The following is a 23,041-nucleotide window of genomic DNA, read 5'->3' as shown; positions in this document are numbered from 1 at the left end:
CAAAATAAATAAATAAATAAATATAAAGCTCCTCCAGAGGAATAGAAGACAATATATAACTGTAGTACCCATCATAACATGTGAACTGACATTATGTGTAAAATTAATGTAGTGTCCCTTTAGTTTTAATTATTTAAAGGGCCACTGTGTAGGATTTAGTCATGGATGGACTACTGTCTACCGGGCACAAGCCCAGGGGCCCAAAGTGTCAGGGGACCCCCAGCTTTCACTTGCAAGATGTCACTAAAATAAACTTGTACTGAAAAGGAGGAGACTCAAAATGACCCCAAAGAGATGCAAAAGAACTTTTCAGTACAAGAACTTGGAAAAACCAAGATGTTGTTAGCAATACCAGGTCAACCTGGATTAAGAAGAAGAAGATGTACTTTATTAATCCCAGAGGGCAAATTATTTTTTTCACTCTGTTGTCATGTATACACATACACAAACAGGATCTATACATGCATTAAATGGAGAGATGTCCGGGCCAAGTGCCTTGGACAGGTGTCCAGGGCAGCTGGGAGTTCTGGGCCTTGCTCAGAAGCACTTAGGCAGTACCCAGGAGGTTGTACTGGAACCTCTCCAGCTACAAGTCCATGCTCCATGCTTGGTCCATACAGGGATTTGAACAGGTTCCCAAGCTGATTCCAAATAGGCTGAGCTAATACTGCATACAAACACCATAGCAACAGATAGAAGTTGGACAGGACCGTGTGTATGACTGTTTTAGCAAAACACAAATAAAAGAGAAGTACTAATAAACAAAAGCATTTCTCAGGGGTTGTGACACTCAAAAAAATGTATCCTTGGATTTATAGACATCTCTTCCCCAATGTAAGTCCATGGGACAAAGTCTTTTTGGGCCCAGTGACATCACAGACAAGCCTCGGAAACTGCAGTACCACTGTGTGGCCATCACGGAAATTGGCTTCAAAGCCTGGTGCACTTCCTGGGGGCCTGGCTATAAAGTGCCCTGGAAATTAGTTAGCATTTTTGGTTAGATGCCTGAACTATGGTCTATCGCCAACACAAGCTTAAGAGACTTTCACATTTTATTCTACAACATAAAATATGTCAGTAAATACCCAATTTGTGAACTTTGAAGTTCCTATGTGTCTTAAAAAAGGTGGATACTAACAAGAGGCTAAGTGAGACTGCAGAATGTCACCACGCCACACCATGCCGAACACGGCTTTACAGTCTTGTTGTGGTGGTGACGTTGGGTCATACGACTGTAGTGTAGTTTGTTATAGCCTAACATTAGCTTTTTACTTGTGGTGATTTCGGCTTCTATAATCACAAAAGTCATGTTCATTTGTGATTTTCAACAATAATCCAAAATCCAATGGGAAAATCCAGTAGGCTTCTGGATGAGGGGACCAGTGTGATGCCATCTTCTGCGTCGGCCTACAGAAAAACGTCATTCCTGGACTAAAATTCAGTGCATTCTTGAAACGGTTTTCTTGACCAAAATAACCTTTAATTTTCAGCTGATGAATCTGATTAATCTGGAGGAACTCGAATGGAGAAAAAAGGATAAATGAGAATACTATTGGTGGCATGTAAGAAATCCTTGACCAAGAAATGGCTGAAAAAAGAAATGCCTAGTGTTGATGAATGAATTGACGTAGTTCATAATATCTATGTAATGGAGAGACTGACTTGCAGTTTGAGAGCCCAGAAGGAAATTTTTATTGAGAACTTGACAAAATGTCTGAATGTCAAACTTTGTCTGATAAGAACTAGAAACCCTGTGATGTGACTAGTAGCCCCCACTGTATCTTTATGTTTTTATTTATGTTATAGCTAGTAAAATTATTATTAATTTCTTTAAAAAAGCGAAAACGCAAACGGCCCTTTCTAAAGCCAGTGTTTTATTATCCATCATGAGCCACTGTAGAAACAAAATGGCTGACTTCAGGGGAAAGGACCCTCCTGCTCCTTTTGTAGGTAGAAACGGCTCATTCTCAGTTAACGAAACACAACAATTATTATTTTCAAGTGATTACATACTACAGAAAACAGTTATTTTACATTCAGTTTTCACCGCTTCGCTCAGGATTTCACTTTGAAAATCACACCCGGAAGTACTCATCGTTTCAACCCTCGCGAGCTTGACGCTGTCCAGGAGCACTCCGCCTGAGATGCAAAGTGCGCTGCTGTCCGTGTTGAGTCCACTGAGAGGAGCACAGGACAGGACACAGGGGGGGGTCCGGGACATGTCTGTGTTTGCGGCTCTGAATTAAACTGCTCCTGCTGCACCTGCACCTGGTATGATAACTGCGCGTACAGTTTTGGGTGTGACAAACATTTCGCGCACGCGCGCACGCGCGTGTGTGTGTGTGTCAGGTTTGGGCATTATCCAGGCTGAGTGGAGGCGCGGATGACTTGACTTTATTGTAGCAGCATCACCATCACTCCTCCTTCTGATGTGTTTTGGACGTGTTCTCAGCGGTTTGTCTGTCCAGACCAGATGTTCTGGGGACACACACACACGCGGGGCTGCCGCTGCGGATGTCCACTGATTTATCTGCTGATGTAGAGCTGCACGAGGGGCTGAAGTTGGAAGTCTCGCTCTTGAAGGTGTGAGCTCCAAATGCATTCGCTCCTGGGCCGGGAGAAGAAAGAAGAAGAAGCCGGGTTTGGGATCGATCTGGGTCTGTCTCCGGGCTTTCTGCCCCACGCTGCCACCATGTTCAGCTGTGTGGGCTGCTTCTGGGTGCTCCTCTCCTCCGCTCTGGTCGCCGTCTGCAGTTTCAGCTTCATATCCCCTGCCTGGATTGTTAAGGACCAGCTGAGGAACAATCACCACCATCACCATCACCACCACACCAACAAGGACTCTGTGAGCTTCGGTTTGCTGTGGCACTGCTCGGAGTCTCTGGATCACATGTACCGATGCTACACCTTCGGGGGACTGGGCAAATTCGCAGAGATCCCCTCCAGCTCCTGGCAGGTGGGTAACCATACACACCCATCACTTCCATCCATCACATGTGGATGGAGGAGAGCATGTGGGGCACCAAGTGGGAAGGTACTGGATCCAGGAAAGAGTGGATAGCAATCATATTCAAGTCTAATTACTGCCCTGAATCAAGAAATTTACACCTGATTAAAGATAAATTACTCAATTTGAGACATTTAATTGATTGTGCATGCATAACAAGTCATTTATCTTTTAAATTTAAACTTCAGTTAGTTTAAATGACTTGTAAAGATCCCATTTATCAGCATGTATCTACAGAGGTTCATTTGATTCTTCAGATTTTTTGGGGCATCTGCAGTGACTCTGCCATCAGGGTTCACTGGCACCTCCTGATGAAACTCTGGGCATGCTGCACACACACACGAGATGTAATGATTACGGCGGCTCTGATGCTCCTCCTGAGTCAACTTTTCATGAAAAACACATTTGGCGATGATGCAGTCAGAAAAAATGATTCATTGATCTGGTTGTGTATCATACAGAGAGCAGCATCTGCAGCACAGCACGCCAGACACACATCAAAGCTGCGAGAGTGGCTCTGGGTTGGCAGGCTGCACACCGATCGGGGCTCCCCACCAGCAGGAATTTCAATTTTCGTCTCTCTTTGTCAAATTGAACCCGGTTAGCGAAATGTGCCAGTGGCTGATTCGGACCACTCTCCCCACCTGTGGTGTGCACAGTTGTGCAATTATATCCAGCGACAAACACCTTCACAAATTGGATTGTTTGAGGGTGATCGCATTGGTGGACCACTGCGGATCTGTTTGTGGGGTCTTTGACTGAAGTTTGGAGACGTTGCTGAGGCTGTGGGGGAGTTTGTTAGCTTGTTAGAGCAAAAAACAATTGGCCTTATTAGCAGACTTGTAACTGGGATGCTCACTGCTCATGCAAGTTGTAGTATAATTTCATACAGGCAGGATGTTTGGACCTCCCCAGCCTTGCACCCTCCTGCTACTGCTCGACTCTACCGGCAGCCACCTCTGGAGTTATGATTTATGCATGAAGAGGAATTAGCATTTGAAAGGGAGATATTAATAAGTGGCTGCTCGTGTGATTGTAGCGCAAGTATCTGCAAGGAGAGGAAGAATGCAACGCCTGGGATTCTTTTCAGAGGGAAGCACAGGTGTTGAAACTGCAGAGGCAGATAGAGAGCAGTGAGCAAACACAGAACAGATTGGGATCTCTGTGTCATCTCGTTTATATTCAGACATTAACGACGACATGTCCCTTACTGAATAAGCCGTGTGAGAAACCGTGTTTGGGGCTCGTTTGGCTAAAATCAGTCGTCTTTTTGCTGGTTAGCCAGATGCCAGCGAGTCAATTAGGGGGTCCAGTTATGAGCTTCTTCTCCAGTTTGTTAGTGAGCGTGAGGCTGATGGAGCCGAGCTACACGTGTTATTACAGCGGTGAACTCGAGCGCACGATCCTGCTCCCACAGCCATTAATAAAGGTGAAGGGGCCATTAAGTTTTCATCAGAGCCACTTTATTACTCCGCCACTCCTCACTGATGTGCACATCGTTTTGCTGATGCCCTCCATTTTCAACAACTTGTCAACAACTTGCAAAGACAAACCTCCACAGCACATAGGCAACAATGTTAGAGATGTCTGTGCTACAGTACACACACATACACACAAACACACACACGCCTCAGCAGCCATTAGTCCCACTCTGTGTTTGTGTTAGTAGAAGAAGAAGACACCTATCACTGTATATTGAGCTCTGCGGTCTCCATCAGAGTGGAAGAGTGTACTATTGGCTCACTCTGAAAAGACAAGCTGAGCCCTGCGGATGCTGTGCAAGTGAACCAAGGGGAGGACAGGACAGGGGAGGAGGAGGAGGAGGAGGAGGAGGAGGAGGAGGAGGCTCCCTGAGAGGCTGGCCTACTTGTGCTGTAGTTTCTGTGGGTTTTTCTGTTGTCGCTTCATGTTGTCAAAAGCTTTTGCTTGGACCGCGCTGCTGTCCAGTGCTGCTGGCACTCAGGAGCCCAGTGCTGTGGTGGTGGGCCGTCGCCAGGCTGGCAGGGTGGCTGCATCCATTTAGCCGCTCACACACAGACAAGCCCCTGAAATGAGATGTAAAAGACGGCGGCAAACAAACACAGGCTTATGTCGTTAGTTTCATGTGGGAAGGATGGTCGAGAAGGGATAGATTCCCAGGTTTGCAGCATGCGAGAACGTATGTCATCTGACATACTTGGTTACTGGTTTATTCATTTATTTTGTTTAACTTTTGAGGCGTGGGGTGAACAAAATGTTTGGCATACATATTTTTTAAAACTTTTTTTTGTTTTTAAGAGTATTTTTTGGCAGTTCTTGCCTTCACGCAGCCAAGGCCTACAGGCTGGAATTGAACCCATGTCGCCGCAGAGGACCTTTATGGGATGCCCACTCTACCAGGCGGGCTAGAGGTCGTGCCTTGTTGAACTTTTCAGGCACTCCTGTATTATTACAGCGGAAACAGACAACTTTTCACAGTTACTTCAGTTTCAATTGGATACTAATTGCAAAGAACTTTGAAACCATTGAAATTAGGCTTGGGCGATCTATTTAAAATACAGCCGTATACGTCAAATGAATTCAAGATTCTCTCTTTAACCGAACTAAGACTTAATTGCCTTGTTGACTCGTAGGAAAACACACTTAATTCAAACGTGACCGAAACAATATAAAACTCACCAAAAACCATCTTAGTTAGTCGTCTAGTTAGTTAGTCCACTGTTCTAACAATCACCAACTCTGGTTTGGTCAAAATAAACAACACATTCTCACTCTGACCTCATCACATATTGACGTTTGGTCATGGACCTCTCATGTCCACATACGACCTGAAAGGTATCCTGGGACGTTGTGTTCTGTTTTTACATGCATTGTCTTTTTTCAAAATACACTTCCGTTTTCACAGGAAATTTACCATTTACATAATGTCTCTTTCAAAATAAAGGCACTACGTCAGTGCACAACGCAAATTTAGTTTTTTTCCCCCCTCCAACAGTTAACGCATGTTGTTGGGTTTAGGAAAAAAGAACAGGGTTTGGCTTTATACTCTTACGGGACGCGAACACCGCTCTCCAGGGTTAAAGTCCGTGTTTGTTGGACCCATTCAGCACCTCTCCCACCCACTTGGACTTTAGCCGCCCTAACTTTCGTTCTTGTTCCGCTGTGTTTCCCATTGACGCCGCGGAGCGGTGACCGGTCACGTATCATGCCAATGTTAAAGGACGGCCCTTTTTCGTCAGTGTCTGACGTGGCAAGTCACTGCCCAAGCGCCGGATTTCGATGACTTTGGAGTGAGACCGGGTTCAAATAAACCTTTCTTCCCCCCTGATTTCTCTCTGCTGTTGCTGTAACGTTATCCCTATCACTTGCAGTCGCCATGTCGCATGTTCCACAAGTAGAGACTGACCTCTGGTGGTGCATGATGTGCACTACATACAGCATCTCAGTGTAAGTTTAGTAGAAAGATAAGCATCTGTGTTTTTGACGGTATTGAAAATTATACCATTGGGACTTCTAAATATCTGGCCATACCGTTGTACCATGATGGCGCCCAAGCCTAATTGATACTCTTTGGTAACCGAAGTTTGTGAAGGAACTGCTTTATCAGCTGAACATTGGTAAATAAGGCCCATATTTGTCTTGCTGACTGCCACTTGCCTATCAGCAACTAAGCTGGCATTCACTGATGGCAGCTGACGATGTTTATCTGTTGTGTCAGATCAAGTTTTCACAGGCTAAATTTTGTGTTGGGTATGTGTGGTTGGACTCGGACAACAGTGGCTAGCATACTCAGCTGCTGACTCAAAGAAGAAGCCACTGGCTGGACCGACTCTGCAACAGGAGCCGTGCGCACATGTGGTTTGTTTTCACCTTTGCTATTAGTGAGCAGCTGTTCAGCTCTGCGTTTGGATGAAAAGAAATAGACTGAACTTCACCAAGGCAGAGATGCTCATCTTTGTTAGGAAAATGTACATCTTACTAAGACGCAGGCTATAAGGTACTGGTTTTCATTTTGATATTAGTAATATTCGGAAGAGGAGGCGCACTGCATGGTATCAGCCCAGAAGTTTACAATAGGTGCATCCCAGCTGGAGATGTCTACTGGTATCTACAGGGGAAAACAAAGGTGCTGTCCTCTTCCTGTTTTGGTTTATGCACTTTCTTTGTGCCCTAACAAGAGCCTTCACTTTCCCTGAGAGATCATACCTGGTTGCAGACAGAATTTCAATGTGAAAGTGAGATTTGTAAGGAACCAGTCTAAACACTGATGGTGTCATTATTCTATAGCCATTACACTGTGCAATCACCATTAGCCTTCTTCATGATAAGTTGAAGCAAAGAGACGTGTATGCTTCCAACTCTCAGATATATTCAGTCGTAATCATGACTGGGGTGTTAACATGAATGCAATTTGCAAGCTAGAAAATGGTCTTTACTGTGACTCGACATAATCCATGATCCATAAAAGTGTTTTGCAGTCGATCAGTGCAGCGCAGCAGCGCACATTAAGCGTCTTGCAACAGGAAAAGCTATTGAAAACTCTTCTGCATCGTGGTTTTCCACATAAATTATTCCTTGTATTACTTCTGCTTGTTTCTGCTCGGTTGTGTGATTTTTCCATCAGAGCAGATGTAGGGTGGCGGTAGTGTGCGAGTGTTGTTTGTGTACATGCACACAGGAGCGTATACATGCGTGTGTAGAAGTCAGAGGAAGTGTGAAAGCATGTGTGTGCTGCTGCCAGGTTGAACGTGTCAGTGGAAGAGGTGTACTGTGAGCTGCTGCTAGGTAAAGTGTGAAGGAGGAGGAGGAGGTCGCCTGCCAGAAAACATTTTCACCTTAACATGTTAACAGCTTATGCGCTTCCAGCTGCTTCACAGCACTAAACACTGGAGCTGGATTAGCTCGGCCTGTGGTAACCAGCCAAAAGCTCAGACACAAGTGTTTGTGTGTGTGTGTGTGTGTGTGTGTGTGTGTGTGGTGTGTGTCTGGGTTTCTCTTTGCTGTACGTGATTCCTGGCTCTGTGGTGGCACGTGCGTTCGTCCTCCTCACACAGTCCACGCCCACTGAATGTCAAGGTCGTCTTGTAGCCTAAATGAGTCGTGGCCGAGCTCCAGCGACACTGATTGGAAAATGTCTGAGTTTGTCCTCATCTTTTGTCGGCCTGTGCAGAAAATGGCAGCATGACAAGACTGTGGGAATATAAAAAAGGGGATGTGATTGGCTTCCATTGAAAGCCTCTGACACATGAGACAAAACAATCGGCCCATGTTGTCTTCCCCACATGCCAAGAAGATAAATTATAGACGTTACTGGAGATGTTTTACCATGCCTAATTGCCAGCTACCTATGAAGAACACTTACTGGTGCATAAACCCCTGCTAGATGCTTCGAATGTCATTTCACCACTCAGTGAGCCAGAACTAGTTTTAAGTAGATAGATAACTCATTTAATGGAATTCACTTAGGATTCTTTTGTCTGGCTGCTGCTCAGCTCTTGTCTTTGCTCTCCTTCATTAATATCTGGAGAAGTTTCACCGGGAAAAAACAGGAAAAAGGATGTTGCTGCTTTATTTTCAGTGTTATGTGTGAGAATGTTATTTTACATAATCTATTTCAAATTGTTGCAGACAGCAAAATGATTTTAAAGAACTGTAAATGTCAGGATGTAATCTGTATTGTACACGTTACAGCTTTAGCAAGAGAAATATTATACAGGTAGTGCAATAAAACTGTTGTCTACTGTGGAAGCATAATCACTGCTTATGTTGTACTGTGTGCAGTGAAGTGCAGGTAATGAACCACAGCAGAATAATTTTGCCAGCAACATAAACTAAATAGGAAATGGAAATAGGTTCCAAATACATCAAGTAAACACGGAGAAATTCAGCACGTGTTTGTGTTTAAAAGTTACTATTGTAAGTCACATTAATTTGGTAGATTTTTGTGCTCTCCTCAACTTGTGCAAAGTCTGGCGTGATGGATTTTACTGAAGTTTAATACAAGATGTGAAATTACATCTGAAAGAGTCAGAAGAGTTTCAGAAACTGGAGCCGCTCACAGTGAACGACTATTCATTCATTCAAACCTTTATTTATGACTCGGGAAATCAATTGATGGAGACCCTCATTTTCGGTGATGCCGAACGTGAACATAGACATTAAACAGAGAACCATCATGTATATCAATTAAAACACAAATGAAATCATACAAAACAACAGACAACAGTAGCAATAAATGATTGCTAAAAGTAGAAATACAGGGTAATAAATATGCTAAGGAATGGAGGAATGGAAACTTCACATTTCAACAATGCTGTGGTTGATGTGTGCTTTTGTTTGGGCACCAAAACCACTTGGTTATGGTTAGGAGGAGACCATTTTTGTCTTGAAATACACATTTTTGGTGGCACAGTCCCCGCTGGAAAAGCAGCGATGGCTTGTTAAATAAACAGTCATGTTTATGGGCTAAAAAAGTGCTGGAAAAGAGCACATGCTTAGGGGCTGGAAAGCTGTAGGAAAAACACCTGTGTCTGGTGCATAAAAAGCCGCTGGAAACACAGCGATGTCTCACTAAATCACAACTGGTTTTGTTGTTTGTTGGTCTCCAACAGTGGTCTACAGCTTGGCAGGCATCTTGACAGAAAGACTTATTAATAAATATATGATGTGTAATTATTTTTGTAATGTAAGTCCTTGTTGTCCTGTTTGGCTGCTCTGAGTACCAGTACCGTAATAGCACGAAAAGATGTGCATCAAAATCCAAGCTGCGGCTGGCTTGACTGGGTTTTACATGTTGCTGCTGTTCCTCTGTCTTGTCTGTGTGTTCTCATTGTCCTCTTTTTTCATTGTAACATTATCACTGATAAATTTGTTTTTCACTGGGTAAGAAATAGATGTATGTAGAACTGAGAATTACATGCACAGGTCAAATTTTACGTGCACCAACGTGCATATTCCTGTGGTGTCTCTAGCCCTGAACATGCTGTACCAGTTTGATACTGATGCATTATTTTGATATGTTGTGGGAAGGGTGTTTTTTTTCAAGTCAAGAGAAGTGTTCAAAGAAAACATTAATAACCCAGGGGAGACCCTTGTATTTTTTTATAAAGTAAAACATAAGGTTCAGCCCCCCCCCCACCACCCCGATAATTTTTTTGCAATCCCTTAAAGGGGAACACCACTGATTCTACACATCAAAGTGTGTTTACAGGTCTTGGGGAGTTCTACTTTGTGCGTGAAAACAGTTGCATAAAGGCTTTTGTGGCTCCAGAGGGAGCTGCATCAAATCTGATAAAGTGCCTCAATATCATCCCCAAACCGACGTTGGTTGGGGATGAAGACTGTGTGTTTGAATGTGCAAAAAAGATCTGATTTGTGTGGAGTTAGACTGCATTGAGCTGAGCGGACCTTTGTAGAACGCTCCTCACCTCCTTATCATACAGTTCTTTAAAATAATCCAGCTTGAATACTTTACTTTTATCATCCAACAAAATTCAAGTAACTCAATCACATTTACTCTGAGCATAATTTAGTTACTTTTGTTTGAACATCCAGTCAAGACGTCCCTTTATAGGTAAGAAATAGTTCCAAAATGAAAAACAGCTGAGACGTTAACCTGGCTGTCAGCTGCATGTCCTTCCTGAGTGTCCCAGCGACGTCAAAATATGATTTTAACATGACCAAATAATAAACTAATTTTGACCCCTATGGCACTCCAGCTTCGGTCTCCTGGGTGAAAGCCCTTTGCTTTATCCATTCATCCACCACTACTTTCAATCTATCTGGACTTTGTCGCTCTTCATAATACGTCACGTGACTTTCTGGCAAATATCCCTTAAGGCTACTTCTACCATGTGCTATCATGGTCAGCTTGGATATAGACTTTTGGCTCATACAAACACCAGAGGCTTAAAACAATGAGAGGGGAATATAAAAAACCCCCTAAATTTTACAAGATTACATTTGAACACATCATGAGAACGTTGTAACTAACCTTCGCCCTGTAGTCATTTTTACTGAAGAGAGCTTGAACGCATCATATTGTAACTCAGTGCAACCTCTGTTAGCAGCTAGTTCCTTCCTGCTAACAACTAACAGCTAACGTTAACTAGCGTGCCTTGTTGTTCGCAATGTAGCATTATCAGGGAAACAATAGGCATCCCCTGATGTGTCGATACCATAGACTGTATGTAGAGATGGACAATGTGTCTCCACCTGCCCTAACTATACTTGTGCATATACATATACAATGAAGCCAAAATATTTAGGATATAGCTGCTTCCATCTTGTGTCAGTCATGTCATTTGGAGCCAGAGTCACAGTAGCATTCTCAGCAGGTATCAAGGTTCCACACATAGGCCTGTTTGACCATTCCCGACCAGCATCGCTGATAGTCAGCACACACAGCTATCAGTTTCCCCTTTTTTAAACATCTAATTACTAGTTATAACCAAACTTATTGAAAAATCAAACACTTGAACATACATCTGCGTGATAAGAACTACCTTAAGAGACAGAAACCATCTTTGGGAACAATTTATTTGACTTGCACTTGGAGCTTTTAGTTCGGCCTATGTCCCATCCGCTAACATGGATGGTGTAGTTATGACCTATACTGCAGCCAGCCACCAGGGGGCGAATGAGATATTTTGGCCTCCCATTTGGGGAGCTGTCATGTTGCCCATTTTTGTATAAAATCTATGGTCGATAGTGAGTTTTTACTGCCTTTCATCCTGACGGCATCCCAGGGAAGATCTCTGTTCACCTCAAACACATTTTGTATTGTCTGTTGGGACACAACAGAAAAACACCGCAATCGGTGAATGTCATCTTACTTGCTGACAGGCTGATGACAGTCAGTAAGGGGAATACTGGCTGATACCGTTGTTCAGCCAATAAATCAGTGCATTCCTAATTATTCTTCAGTGAGCAAAATAAATATTTTGGGGGTTTGGGCTGTTGGTTGGACAAAACAAGACATTTGGAGTGGTGTTACATCTTGCTTTGGGAACTCACAGTTTTCTGATATTTTATAGTCCAAGTGATTAATTGAGATCTGACAGATCAATCAATAAAGAAAATAATAACTTTGCTGCAGCCCTGGACACTTTTATTAAATGTTTTGACAGCGCTCATATAAGCTGTTGTGGAAATGCTGGACAGAGTGGATGCACTGTTGTTGAATACTTCTCTTTGACCACATATTATGACATGTGCCCTCCCAAGCAGAACATGATGGTATGCACTTGGTGGACAGCCAGTTCAGGCAGAGACTCACCAGAGTGCTGCCTAATAACAGAATGATGGACAAGGTCTGGCCTTTATCTCTCTGAACAACATGAGAGAGAGCTGCAGGGTCTTTGCTCTGAGCTGGCTGCAGGGGCCACAAGGTCCAATGACACACACACACACACACACACACACACACACACATTCCCAAGGGAGTCAATGTATTCCTTGCCACTTGCTGACAAATACACCGGCTCAACAGACCAACAGAAGGCTGTGAAATCTCCACTGAACAGAAAGCCGTCATTTTGTCCTTGATGCAGGCTGGAGTTGCTCCTTAGATTTACTGTAGCAGTAAAGCTCCTCTCTCCCCTCTCTACCTCTTACAGCCTCTCTCCTTTAATGCTAATGGGGAACCTCTGTGGTGAAAGCCATTTGTGTGGAAGTGTGTCTGCCTGTTATAAATGATGTTATGAGGTCTAATGCACATGTTGTATTCCAGCCTCACCCCCGTGGGGAGTCCACTGCCCAGTTTGCACGAGAGACAAAAGGCGGACTCATCTGGTTGCTTTCTGCAGCCGACCTCATTCTGTTTAGAGCGTCATGTACAGTGCTCTCCGCAGAGGCACGCTCACTACACACACACACGAGTATGATTAGATACAACAGAGTGATGTGATGTACCCACACATGTACCACTTTTACACAGTGAGATGAAAAGAGGCCGAGTGATGCAAAAAAAAAAGTCTCTCACCCTTCAGAGTGTGATCAAAAGAGACGTTGATGTGATGTACAGTGGCCGTCCATGTCAGCACTGATGCAGTAATTAGGGGTTCAGGGAGGGCACGTCAAGGGACATTAGAAGGGAAGTGAAAGAAGTGAGTTATTTCAATAAAACTCCTTCCTTTGTTACATTCCCAAAAACCCCAGATCATCAATGCAAAAACGAGCCACTCAGACCCAGCGGACCACCCCCATCCACAGCAAAAAGCAGCCATCATCCATATTCACACTTCGTAATAAACCGTTTCCTTTCAGCTGATATCATAAAAGGAACTCAAGCTGTAATGTTCTGGCTACCAGCTCCAGTCCATTTCCCACTCTGCTCTCCCCTGACCTTTACCCCAGCCTCTTGTTGTCCGTGCACCACTTACCTCTCATGTGTGCACAGCATGTGTGAGAGGAGAGAACGGGGGAGGTCAAGAGTCGCGTTTTACTACCATCTTCTTCTGTCGAGCTGTTTTTCAGGTGGCTGGTTCAGAGCAGAGCAACACATCATCTTTTCGCCGGTGCTTTATGAGACAAACATACCCTCGGCTGCTGGCTCGAAATAATATAAATTAGTTTTTGTGTTTGGTTGTCTGTTCACCTCGACCTATGCCAGGTACATAAATAGACTCATTGCAGAAAGTTCAGTGCAGAGCAGGAGAAGGCGCCGCCACTAGAACGAGAGATAGATGTTTGGTCCTTTGACAGGAAGTCTTGCGTGAAATGTGGTGTGCTGACTTATTATCATACTGCGCATGTTTACTTCAAGGCCACCCGTCTGACTGGTGACAAAATTAATGGTAGGCAGTGTGTATACAGAGGAGCATTTTACAATGATAGATTTGGGGATGAATGGGCCATTTGGATGGCGTCCTGATTCTCGTGTTTACTCCCTCACAAGCCCACACTTTGCTTTGCATTTTCTCTTGTTTGAACTAAAGACCGTTCTAAAGCTCCAGTGTGTTTACGGCTCTGTAATGCAATTTGACGACAATAACTGTTGGACGTGTATGATGGCCTGCTGATATGTCAGGCTGGTATTTATGTGTTGTGTTGTTGGCCTCTGATATAAGCTGTGTGTGGAATTTGTCAATACTCTGCTGGTTGTCTATAGAAGGCACTTAAAGGACTGTACTAGTGGCTCTGTGCTTGTTATGCCATTAACTACAAATGGTTGTGTAACTGCTCACCTTTTTTGAAAGCACATGAGTTTTCACATTGATTTTCTACCACGCAATGCAGCTGCTGGTTTCAACAACATGCTAGTGCCGTGAAGGATGCTTAGACATCCGAGTTTAGAGTTGGCTTTTTATGAAAACCACATCAGGCATCTCATGAGCACACAAATGTAATAGTCGATATCAATGCGACCGATAAAAATGACAAAAATGTACATGTACATAAGCATACACCCCTTTTTTAAAACACATTTTAAGTTTAGTTTAATTTAAAATTTATTATTACAGAAAATTGAGCATAGCGTTAGTTCAGGCAGGACATGATGTCAAGCTCAGCTCACATCCCAGCTACATCAGCCGAACTCAAACAGCCTAATCAACTGTTGGAGCAGCTGATTGATAGCAGGGAGTCAGCTGATGATGATGAGCATGATTCCATTCTGTGCAGCCAATTGGTGAATCTCATTCAGAGTGCCCTATTTAAACTGCTCTGGCCTGCCTACTGTTGCTGCTTTCTCTGCAAGCTACTTTGCAACCCGCCTCCACCCCAGCTCCTCCTTTTCATGTTTCTGTTCCCGGGGGGGGAGGGGTCTTTGCTGCTGCCCTTCCCTGCCTTAGGCTTTCAATGTATGCACATGGAAGGGCAGAGAGATTTGCTCTCTCTGCCTCAGGCTTTTCTTTTTTGCACATGGAAGGGCAGAGAGGCATGCTCTTGCCGTCTTAGGCTTTCCAAGTAGGCACGTGGAAGAGGCTTTGAGTGTAGTCCTAGGAAAGGCAGGGAGGCCCCAGAACAGAGCCATACCGCCAAACATAACACTGCAAATGGAAATAAAGTTTAATTTGACTAAAGTGTTCCTGACTGAACAGCTTTTCGTGGCACTACCCCAGTGGAAATACAGCAGAATACTCTCTTGCCATCACCCACCGAAAACACAGTAGCTCCAAACATCAGATCTCTAGGTTACTGCAGGATCTTCTATTTCTGGTTTGGTAATGGTGGCACAAAGAATATCATATTTCACGCAATTAAAGCCTCGTACTGAACAGTTCAATACAAATACCTGTATTGTTTCATCCCTGCTTAATATATATCATACAGTATATTAACATATTTCTCCTGAGTTGTTGTTGTGGTTCAGTACTTGTACAATTTATGAAGTGACTGGTGGTCTCTGTGGTAGTCTGTTTGTTCTGCCCATCTCCTGCTGTAATTGGATGGCTGGGTAAAAAGTGAGCATTTTACCAAAGAATTAACATTTTTCAGCTCTTAGTGACCAAAACAAAACGCCAAATGTGCTGTGCTCAGTGCAGAATAGATGTTTATCGTCTCGTCACACTGCTGCCATTTGTAGCAGAGTGTAAAGCTGTCGTTGCAGCTGCACTTGTCACCGTCTTCCATGTGTTGTTGTTCTTCCATGCTGGTTGGCATTCTTGTTCTTCCTTTATAATTTAACGGCAGACCAGAACACTTGTAGGCGTATGTGCTGTCCGGTCTGGTCTGTCAGGTCTAAAAGAGCTGCATCCCTGGCACCTACGGGACTGGAGAAAAACAAGTACTGTTAAATTTTCAGGATTTTGGTCTTGACTTGGTACCACAGTATTGGTTCTTGTGACATACCTAATCCACACTGCAATTCTTTGAGTAGTCTTACTCTTGAATCCTGTGTGTTAGAGTGTCCTTGAACATCCTAAGAGGTATTTTACTTGTCCGTCTTAGAAAAGTTTCAACTCTCTGTAAGTGGGTTTTCATTCTGTTTTGCAGAAGAACATAAAGCAACAGCTGTCTGGAAGGTGGGAAATCAATTTAAAGGGCTTTAGAAAATGGTTGGCAGTGATATTAAAAAGACTGGATTTGTAGCTCATTCAATTCCGTTGACTTTAAGAGACTTGAAAGTTGGTATTGGAACAGTTTGTATGAGCGAGTTTCCATCATCATTACTGCACATACACATGAGTTATACATTGTAATGGGAAACATGCAAAATCGTCATCATGTTATGCATGTCTGATTGTTGCTATTGACGGGGACATTTTTGAGTTTCAGTTGAGAGCAGTTGTCTCGTGGTTTTGAAATAACTCAGTGCAATGATTTGTTCGAAGCTACAGACACACATATCAGGAGCATTATGGGGGTCGTATTGCTCAAGGACCTTTTGACATGTGGAGGCAGAGACTGACCCACCAACCCTTCAATAATGGCTGAGCTGCTGTTCAAGCTGAGCTACAGCCTTCTACTAAATGCTTCAGAGGTTTTTACACATGATTTAGAAAATAGAATTCTGGGTAAACATGTTAATGTCTGTGTTTTAGGGGCTCTGTCTGCTCCGTCTTGAGATACAATAGGGTGTGTCCCTCCAATCTGGTGTCTGCAGATTTTGTCACAAATTCCTGGTTGTAAGATTTTGGGGGAGTGTGTCGACAGGCGGAACAGGTCAAGAGGTCAGCGCAGCACACGGGAGAGGAATTGAAAGTGCACGAGAACAGCTGTCCGGATGATGGATAGAACAGGTGGCTTGGGGAGAGATGAGGAGGAGGAGGAGGAAGAGGAGACTGAGGCGACCATGTTGATCTGCATTTTATACCCATCTAGGAGAAGTAGAGAGGAAATCAGTCTGGCCGAGAGGGAGAAGGATTTATGATCTCATCAGCCTTGATGGATGGACGGTACCTGCAGTGTGTGATCATTTTCCGCTGCCTTTTTATATCTGATATCTGACACTCTGGCAGCAGCAAAAACACTTGCTGTGTTGAAAGCCACCGATGGTCAAAAATATGATATACTCCAGCAGCAAAGGTTTATTCAAATATTGGCTGGATTCCCAGCGGCAGCAAAACGTGTGAGCGTTTATCTCTCTTATGAATTATACTCTTTGCTTTGGTGATATTTAAGAGCCTCTGATCAGCAGTTCCCAGGTAGACACAGCGAGCTGTCTGACTGATAGGAGAGGGGGAGACGTGGGGCGGCATAACCGAGCGCTGTTTCCTCCAGCGGGGAACGGCTGAGTCAGCGGGCTCCTGGAGGCCGCTGTCCATTTGTTAAGCGGCCTGTCACTTCCACTGCCTTCACTGTGGATCCTGCGGGTAGTTTATGTATTGATTTAACAGGGAGCCTTTCTCCATTTTTTAACATAAATGATGGCTCACTTGGCTCGATGCACTGGAGCCGTGCGAGTCGGCCTCCATCAGTAGTCAAAGCACAGGGGTTGCAGGTAAAAGAGCTCGGGGTAACAGGAGAAACACTTTAATACGGTAAATCTACCCCGGCTTCACACCTTAAAGCCGACATTCTGTACAGGAAAAGATGCTGCTGAGAGGAGAAGATACTAGTTTGATGGAATCAACTATGTTTTTGTGATATTCCACTGCGTCTGGATATAGTTTTTACTGCTCCACTTTCCTGCTTCTCACAAATCCTGCAACATCAAAACATAAAGCTCCTGGGATCCCGTCAAGCTCCCAAACATAACTTCTACGGTGAATCCCGCAGCGAGTCGCTCAGCTTCAGAGCAGAAAATCCACAAGTCCCATGTGTGTAGACTTATTCAGCTTTATATAAAGGGAAATGTCACAGAATGTCTGCTTTTAAATAACTCTTAGACAGTTTAGACATGTCAGACATTAAAAAATTAGCCGTTGGTTGGGACACTGTGTGCCAGTGTTCCCCTCAGACATTTAGTTTTGGGGTCAGAAGGGAATTGCAGCATCTGATCAGATTTTCTGATCTTTCTGTGGGGAGCTGTCTGTCTGCTAGTAGAGACTCTCTTCCTCTCTTACTGAAACTACACAGATAGGAGCAGCCTTCATTTACTGTAACTCACTCATGCACATTGGAGTTTATGTTATGTATTAAAGGTACTGTATGTAACTTTTTACATGTATTGATAGATTTTTTTAATTGCCAGTGGATGAACAGGTTGGAACGCAACTTAAAAACTGAGACTAGAGCTGCCCCTAATAGTCGACCAAACATTAATTGACCAGAAAGATCATTAGTTGGCAAGATTTCATTGGTTGGCATGTATACGGCCCCTAATTTCCAGGGCTGGTACCTCCGGTTATTCCACAGGCTAGTTAATAACATGTCGGGCAGGAAATTCAAAGTGTGGGATCATTTTGAGAAGGTGAAGGACGAACCCAAGGTGATATGTAAACTCATCTTCATTGGTCGACTACAAACATGACGTATCATTTGAAACATGGAAGTAGCTACATGCCCATTAGTCCACAGCGTCATTAACAGGCGGCTCGCTCAGTGTGTGACGTGCACTTGTAGATAAAATATAGGCCTATATTAATGAAGGTTCATTAGTACGGTTTTGTATTTCTCTGTAATGTAGCACAGTGTTAACAATGTTGCTGATACTATTCTCTCTCTCAGACCTTGAACTCAAACCATTGTGTTGCCCCGCCCAAAATATATAAATAGCTACAATACTGTTGGAAGCATGAATTTAAGCTGTTACAGCTGCTGACTAAAGGTCCGTCTCTGGAGCTGCTGTCCGGCCTCCTCCTTGTGATATTGTTGTTTTAGCTGGCTAATCTTAGCTAACGTTGGCTTGCTTTCTAATTCAGATGAATTGCTGGCTAGCAAACATAGCAGAATACTGTACTGAGTGGATAATGTTGACTAATTCATCCAGACTCCCGGCGCTGGTTTGTAACTGCTTTATCAGCTATGAATCAACCAATGCCAGATCCACTAAGTTACAGCCACAGGCCAACAAGCTAACTGTAACCTAAGCTAAGGTTAGCCAGCTAGCTGTAAAGCTAAGCTGCATGGATCTGTTGTTGGTTGCTTTAACGTCAGTTGATAAAGTAATTTGCAAACGGTAAGCTAGTTAGTATCGTAGCGATAATGATCCAAATGAAATATACGAATATGGCAGACAGTAACGTTACTCTAAATATGATTGTAATTTACTTTGCAGTACTCCATCAACACAGTGCCGTGCAATCAGGGTCAGTCTCTTGTTAGTCACTGTGGTGCTCGTGGCTATGGAGGGTGCCAACTGGAGTTCACTTATCGGCCTCAGAGAGAGTTATCACTAAAAACAAGGACTTTATGAAAGTTACATACAGAAACTTTCATGGTTATGCACATAGAATAATATTCCGCAGACTTTTTGTTGTATAAGTGGTAATCATCATTATCTAATGCTGTTGGTTTGGTTCGATGCCAGCGCCCCTTCATGCTCACTAATATATTCCTCAGTAAAAAGTTAATTTCCTGCTCTGCAACAGTGAAGAGTTTGCTGTTGCTGTTGAGTTTGCTTATGGGCAGCTCCATAGAGAGAGCTGAATGAAAGAAAAAGATGAATACAGGTGCACCCAGTAGGACATGGGTAAAAGCAGACGCATAATAAAGTGATTTGGATGCAAGTCAATTTGTAAATCAGTGTAACATCTCAGATTAAAATCTACGTTTTCCATTATCAAACTGTTTGTGCTTATAAATGTAACTCCCTCCAAGGCCAGAGGAATAAGATTCCTGCATTTTGTTTTTAGTCCCATTAGTGGCCTGGTAAGTGATGACTTTAATAAAACCAGCAGCTCCTACATAGCTGACCATTATTCCTGTAAAACTCCTTTATGTTGTAAAACAGGAACAACAAAGGTACTTTTTGAACTGAATCATACTTTAAGACCCTGTTTACACCTGGTGTGTAAGTGTAAACGACCACCAAAACGCATTGTGGTCTGATCACTCAAACCTCTTGCTGAAATGGTCCCAATGTGTCCATAACAAGCAGGTAACAGGGAAATATGTTATCAATATAGAGTGTGGTGTTTTTTTGGTGATAGCAGACCAGTGCTCATAACTTGCTCTGTCAGTAACAAGTTGGACAAAGTGTTACGTAACTGTCCATTGTTTTGCTCTGTTGAAGGAGACCTGTTGGATTCTGCTGACAGCGATATCGCCAGCTGCACCGACACAACCACTAACATAACTGGCGGGAGTGTGGACGTAATAACCGTGCATAGGGCCCTTTGGCCTTTTTAGCGTAAATGATGCAGGCAGTAATGCAACCCAGTCGTCAAAATAAATGTGGCCATTGTATGTGTCTGCAAACCACAGATATGTTACATTTGTATGTATTATGAAGTGGATATGTTGAAACTTTGCCGTTAGGTTAGGATTAGGCACAAAAACTACTTGGTTATGGTTAGGAAAAGATCATGTTTTAGATTTAAAAAAATGCTTTTGGTGACACAATCCCCGCTGGAAAAGCAGCAGTGTTTTGGTAAAAAACAAATTGAGCATAGCGTTAGTTCAGGCAGGACATGATGTCAAGCTCAGCTGACATCCCAGCTACATCAGCTGATCTGAAACAGCCCAATTAACTGATGAAGCAGCTGACTGATGGAAGGGAGTCAGCTCATAGATCACAGGATTCCTTCCTATGCAACGAATAGGCAAATCTCATTCAGAGTGCCCTATTTAAACTGCTCTGGCCTGCCTACTGTTGCTGCTTCCTCTGCAAGCCACTTTGCAACCTGCCTCCACCCCAGCTCCTCCTTTTCATGTTGTGTCTTACTTATTAATATCATGTCTGTCATTGATGCTGCTCTGTTCTGTTCCGGGGGGGTCTTTGCTGCTGCTCTCCCTGCCTTAGGCTCTCCATGTAGGCACATGGAAGGGCAGGGAGGTTTGCTCTCTCTGCCTCAGGCTTTCCATGTAGGCGCATGGAAGGGCAGAGAGGTGTGCTCTCTCAGCCTCAGGCTTTCCATGTAGGTGCATGGAAAGGCAGAGAGGCCCCAGAACAGAGCCATACCTCCAAATATAATACTGCAAATGGAAATTAAGCTTTCTTTGACTAAAGTGTACCTGAGTGAACTGCTTTTTGTGGCACTACTCCAGTGGAAATACAGCAGAAGGCCGCTAAAATGCCACTGAAACACACACAGTTTGCTAAAAAACCAACTGCTTTTGTTGTTTGTTGGTCTTGAACAGTGGTATTCAGCGTGGCAGGTGTCCTGTCTAGGTGTCATGCCATCCATCTAGGTGTCAGAGGGGTTACCCAGTCAGTATTGATGTGTATACAACATGTGGTACTAAACTAAAGTCCTTTATTCGTGTCCACTGCAACTTTGTGTGTGCAACAAGTGAAGACAGTAGAAAACATGTTCGTCATATATTTCCAAGTTTTTTACCAGAATAAGCTGTTATAGTTGCAACGCTTCCATAACACGCAGGCTGTTTAAAGCACCACTGTTTCTGTTTACAGAAACATTTGCTGTGTTTTGTTGGGGCTGAACTCACTCCTAAACACACCTTGGTCAGCACTGGAGACGCATAATGGTGACAGCTGTGAACAGCAATGTGTCTCAGCTGTCCACTTGTGTTCAGATCACCCAAACACATTTAAAACCAAGTGTAAACAGTCTCAGATACATATAGCTGAATTCTCATGAAAGCAAGCACAATTAATGGCTGAACATGAACTAAACTCTCTTGTCATTTATCAGTGTTCGCCCAGTAAGGCATCGAGACAGTGAATCACCAAACTGAGCTTAATTAGTGACCTACTGCGTAATGATAAACTGTCATCATGTTAGATGAAGCAGCTCAGCAGCGTGCTTGTTGTCCAGTTACATCATTCATTCATCATTCAGCTCGAGCCTCCATAGGTCAGACTCTGGGCTTCTTAACATGCAACAGATGCTCTTTCTGATACTTTAGAGACTGATGCAACCGCGATCCAGACCTGGTAACACACTTTATTTATTAGCCCTGAGGAGATCTACTCATTTTGATTTGTGTGAAAAAGAAGATTCTTGACTTATTCAACAGCAAGAAGAGCACTCTGCTCCATCCTGAGATAAAGCCGAGGTGTGGTTCGACTCTCAAACTAAATATATTAATCAGGTTATTTAAAACATTTCTAAATATTGCCCTACATGTTCATTTGTGGGGGTTAGGAAGTTTACCGTAATGTGAGAGTAATATGGAGCAGTCTGACTTGCTGATGATGTGAGGCAGAGTGGTGGAGGCAGATATAGTAGCATTTCCAGTCGCTACAGTACAGTATGCATGAATTATGAAATGTGCACTTGGGACTAGCGGTAGTGCAGATCATGCATAAATGCAAGAGCAAGCTGGGCTGTGTGAGTTTTTTGAGGGTGTGAGAGCTGAAGGACGGCCTCCGCTGGAGCCCACACGCTCTTTTAAACTTCTCCATTACAGGTGGAGGAGGCTGTAGACTCTATTCGACTCCTCTACCTGGTGAAATATAGCCACATACAAACAGATTTTTAAAGTGGCAGGAGGTTTGTACTTGTAATCAAAAGCCAATCTGCAGGAGCTATTAATATTACATCTGAATTCTGGAAAAAAACCTCGAGTCAATTACCTCGTTTTTCTGCAAACTCACAAGTCATCTGGGAATAGTCATCCGGTTCCAACTGGATTGTTGAAAGTAGCTCTCTCTTTTAGAAGATGCTCTTCTTTAGAAATCACTGGTTAAATCACACTTTCAGACTAATTAATTTCAAGACGCTTCAAGCTCGTGTCTTTTAAATCACATGTGATAATGCAGTTTATTAATCCCAACATTACCATGATACAATAGATAAACCCGTGTAGATACAGGATGTCTGACAGCCCCGCCTTTCAAATATGTCCTAATTAATCCAGACTAACGTGCTTTTACAGTTTTTCCCTTAAGTCAAATGTAATTGCAGTTACATTAAACTGAAAGTTAAAGGTTAAGCTCAGTATTTTTCAACCTGGACCCTATTTTCCAATGTTTAAGTGACTAATGGGAACAGCAATAGTGTGCCAGGGCTGACGTCAAAACCCGGAAGTTTAGCATCGCGCTGGTTCCCGGAAGAGAAAGTGAATGTGATTTTTGCATTGCGTTTTGGATTATGTCAGAAAATA

General features: G+C 43.4%; 1 protein-coding gene across 1 annotated transcript in view; it reads left to right on the top strand.

Annotated features, from left to right (window-relative positions):
- Positions 1 to 2,131: 2,131 nt before the first annotated feature.
- LOC126388298 (LHFPL tetraspan subfamily member 7 protein) overlaps positions 2,132 to 23,041 on the top strand; it is a 160,995-nt gene continuing 140,085 nt past the window's right edge. The window contains exon 1 of the mRNA XM_050041339.1: positions 2,132 to 2,956. Coding sequence (XP_049897296.1) covers positions 2,597 to 2,956 — 360 coding nt within the window. The 5' untranslated portion in view covers positions 2,132 to 2,596. The remainder of the gene's footprint in view (positions 2,957 to 23,041) is intronic.

The sequence above is a fragment of the Epinephelus moara genome, chromosome 3 (genome assembly GCF_006386435.1).
Source record: "Epinephelus moara isolate mb chromosome 3, YSFRI_EMoa_1.0, whole genome shotgun sequence".
NCBI lineage: Eukaryota > Metazoa > Chordata > Actinopteri > Perciformes > Serranidae > Epinephelus > Epinephelus moara.
Note: the sequence above shows the minus strand (reverse complement) of the source record. Positions and strands in the feature narration are given on the sequence as shown.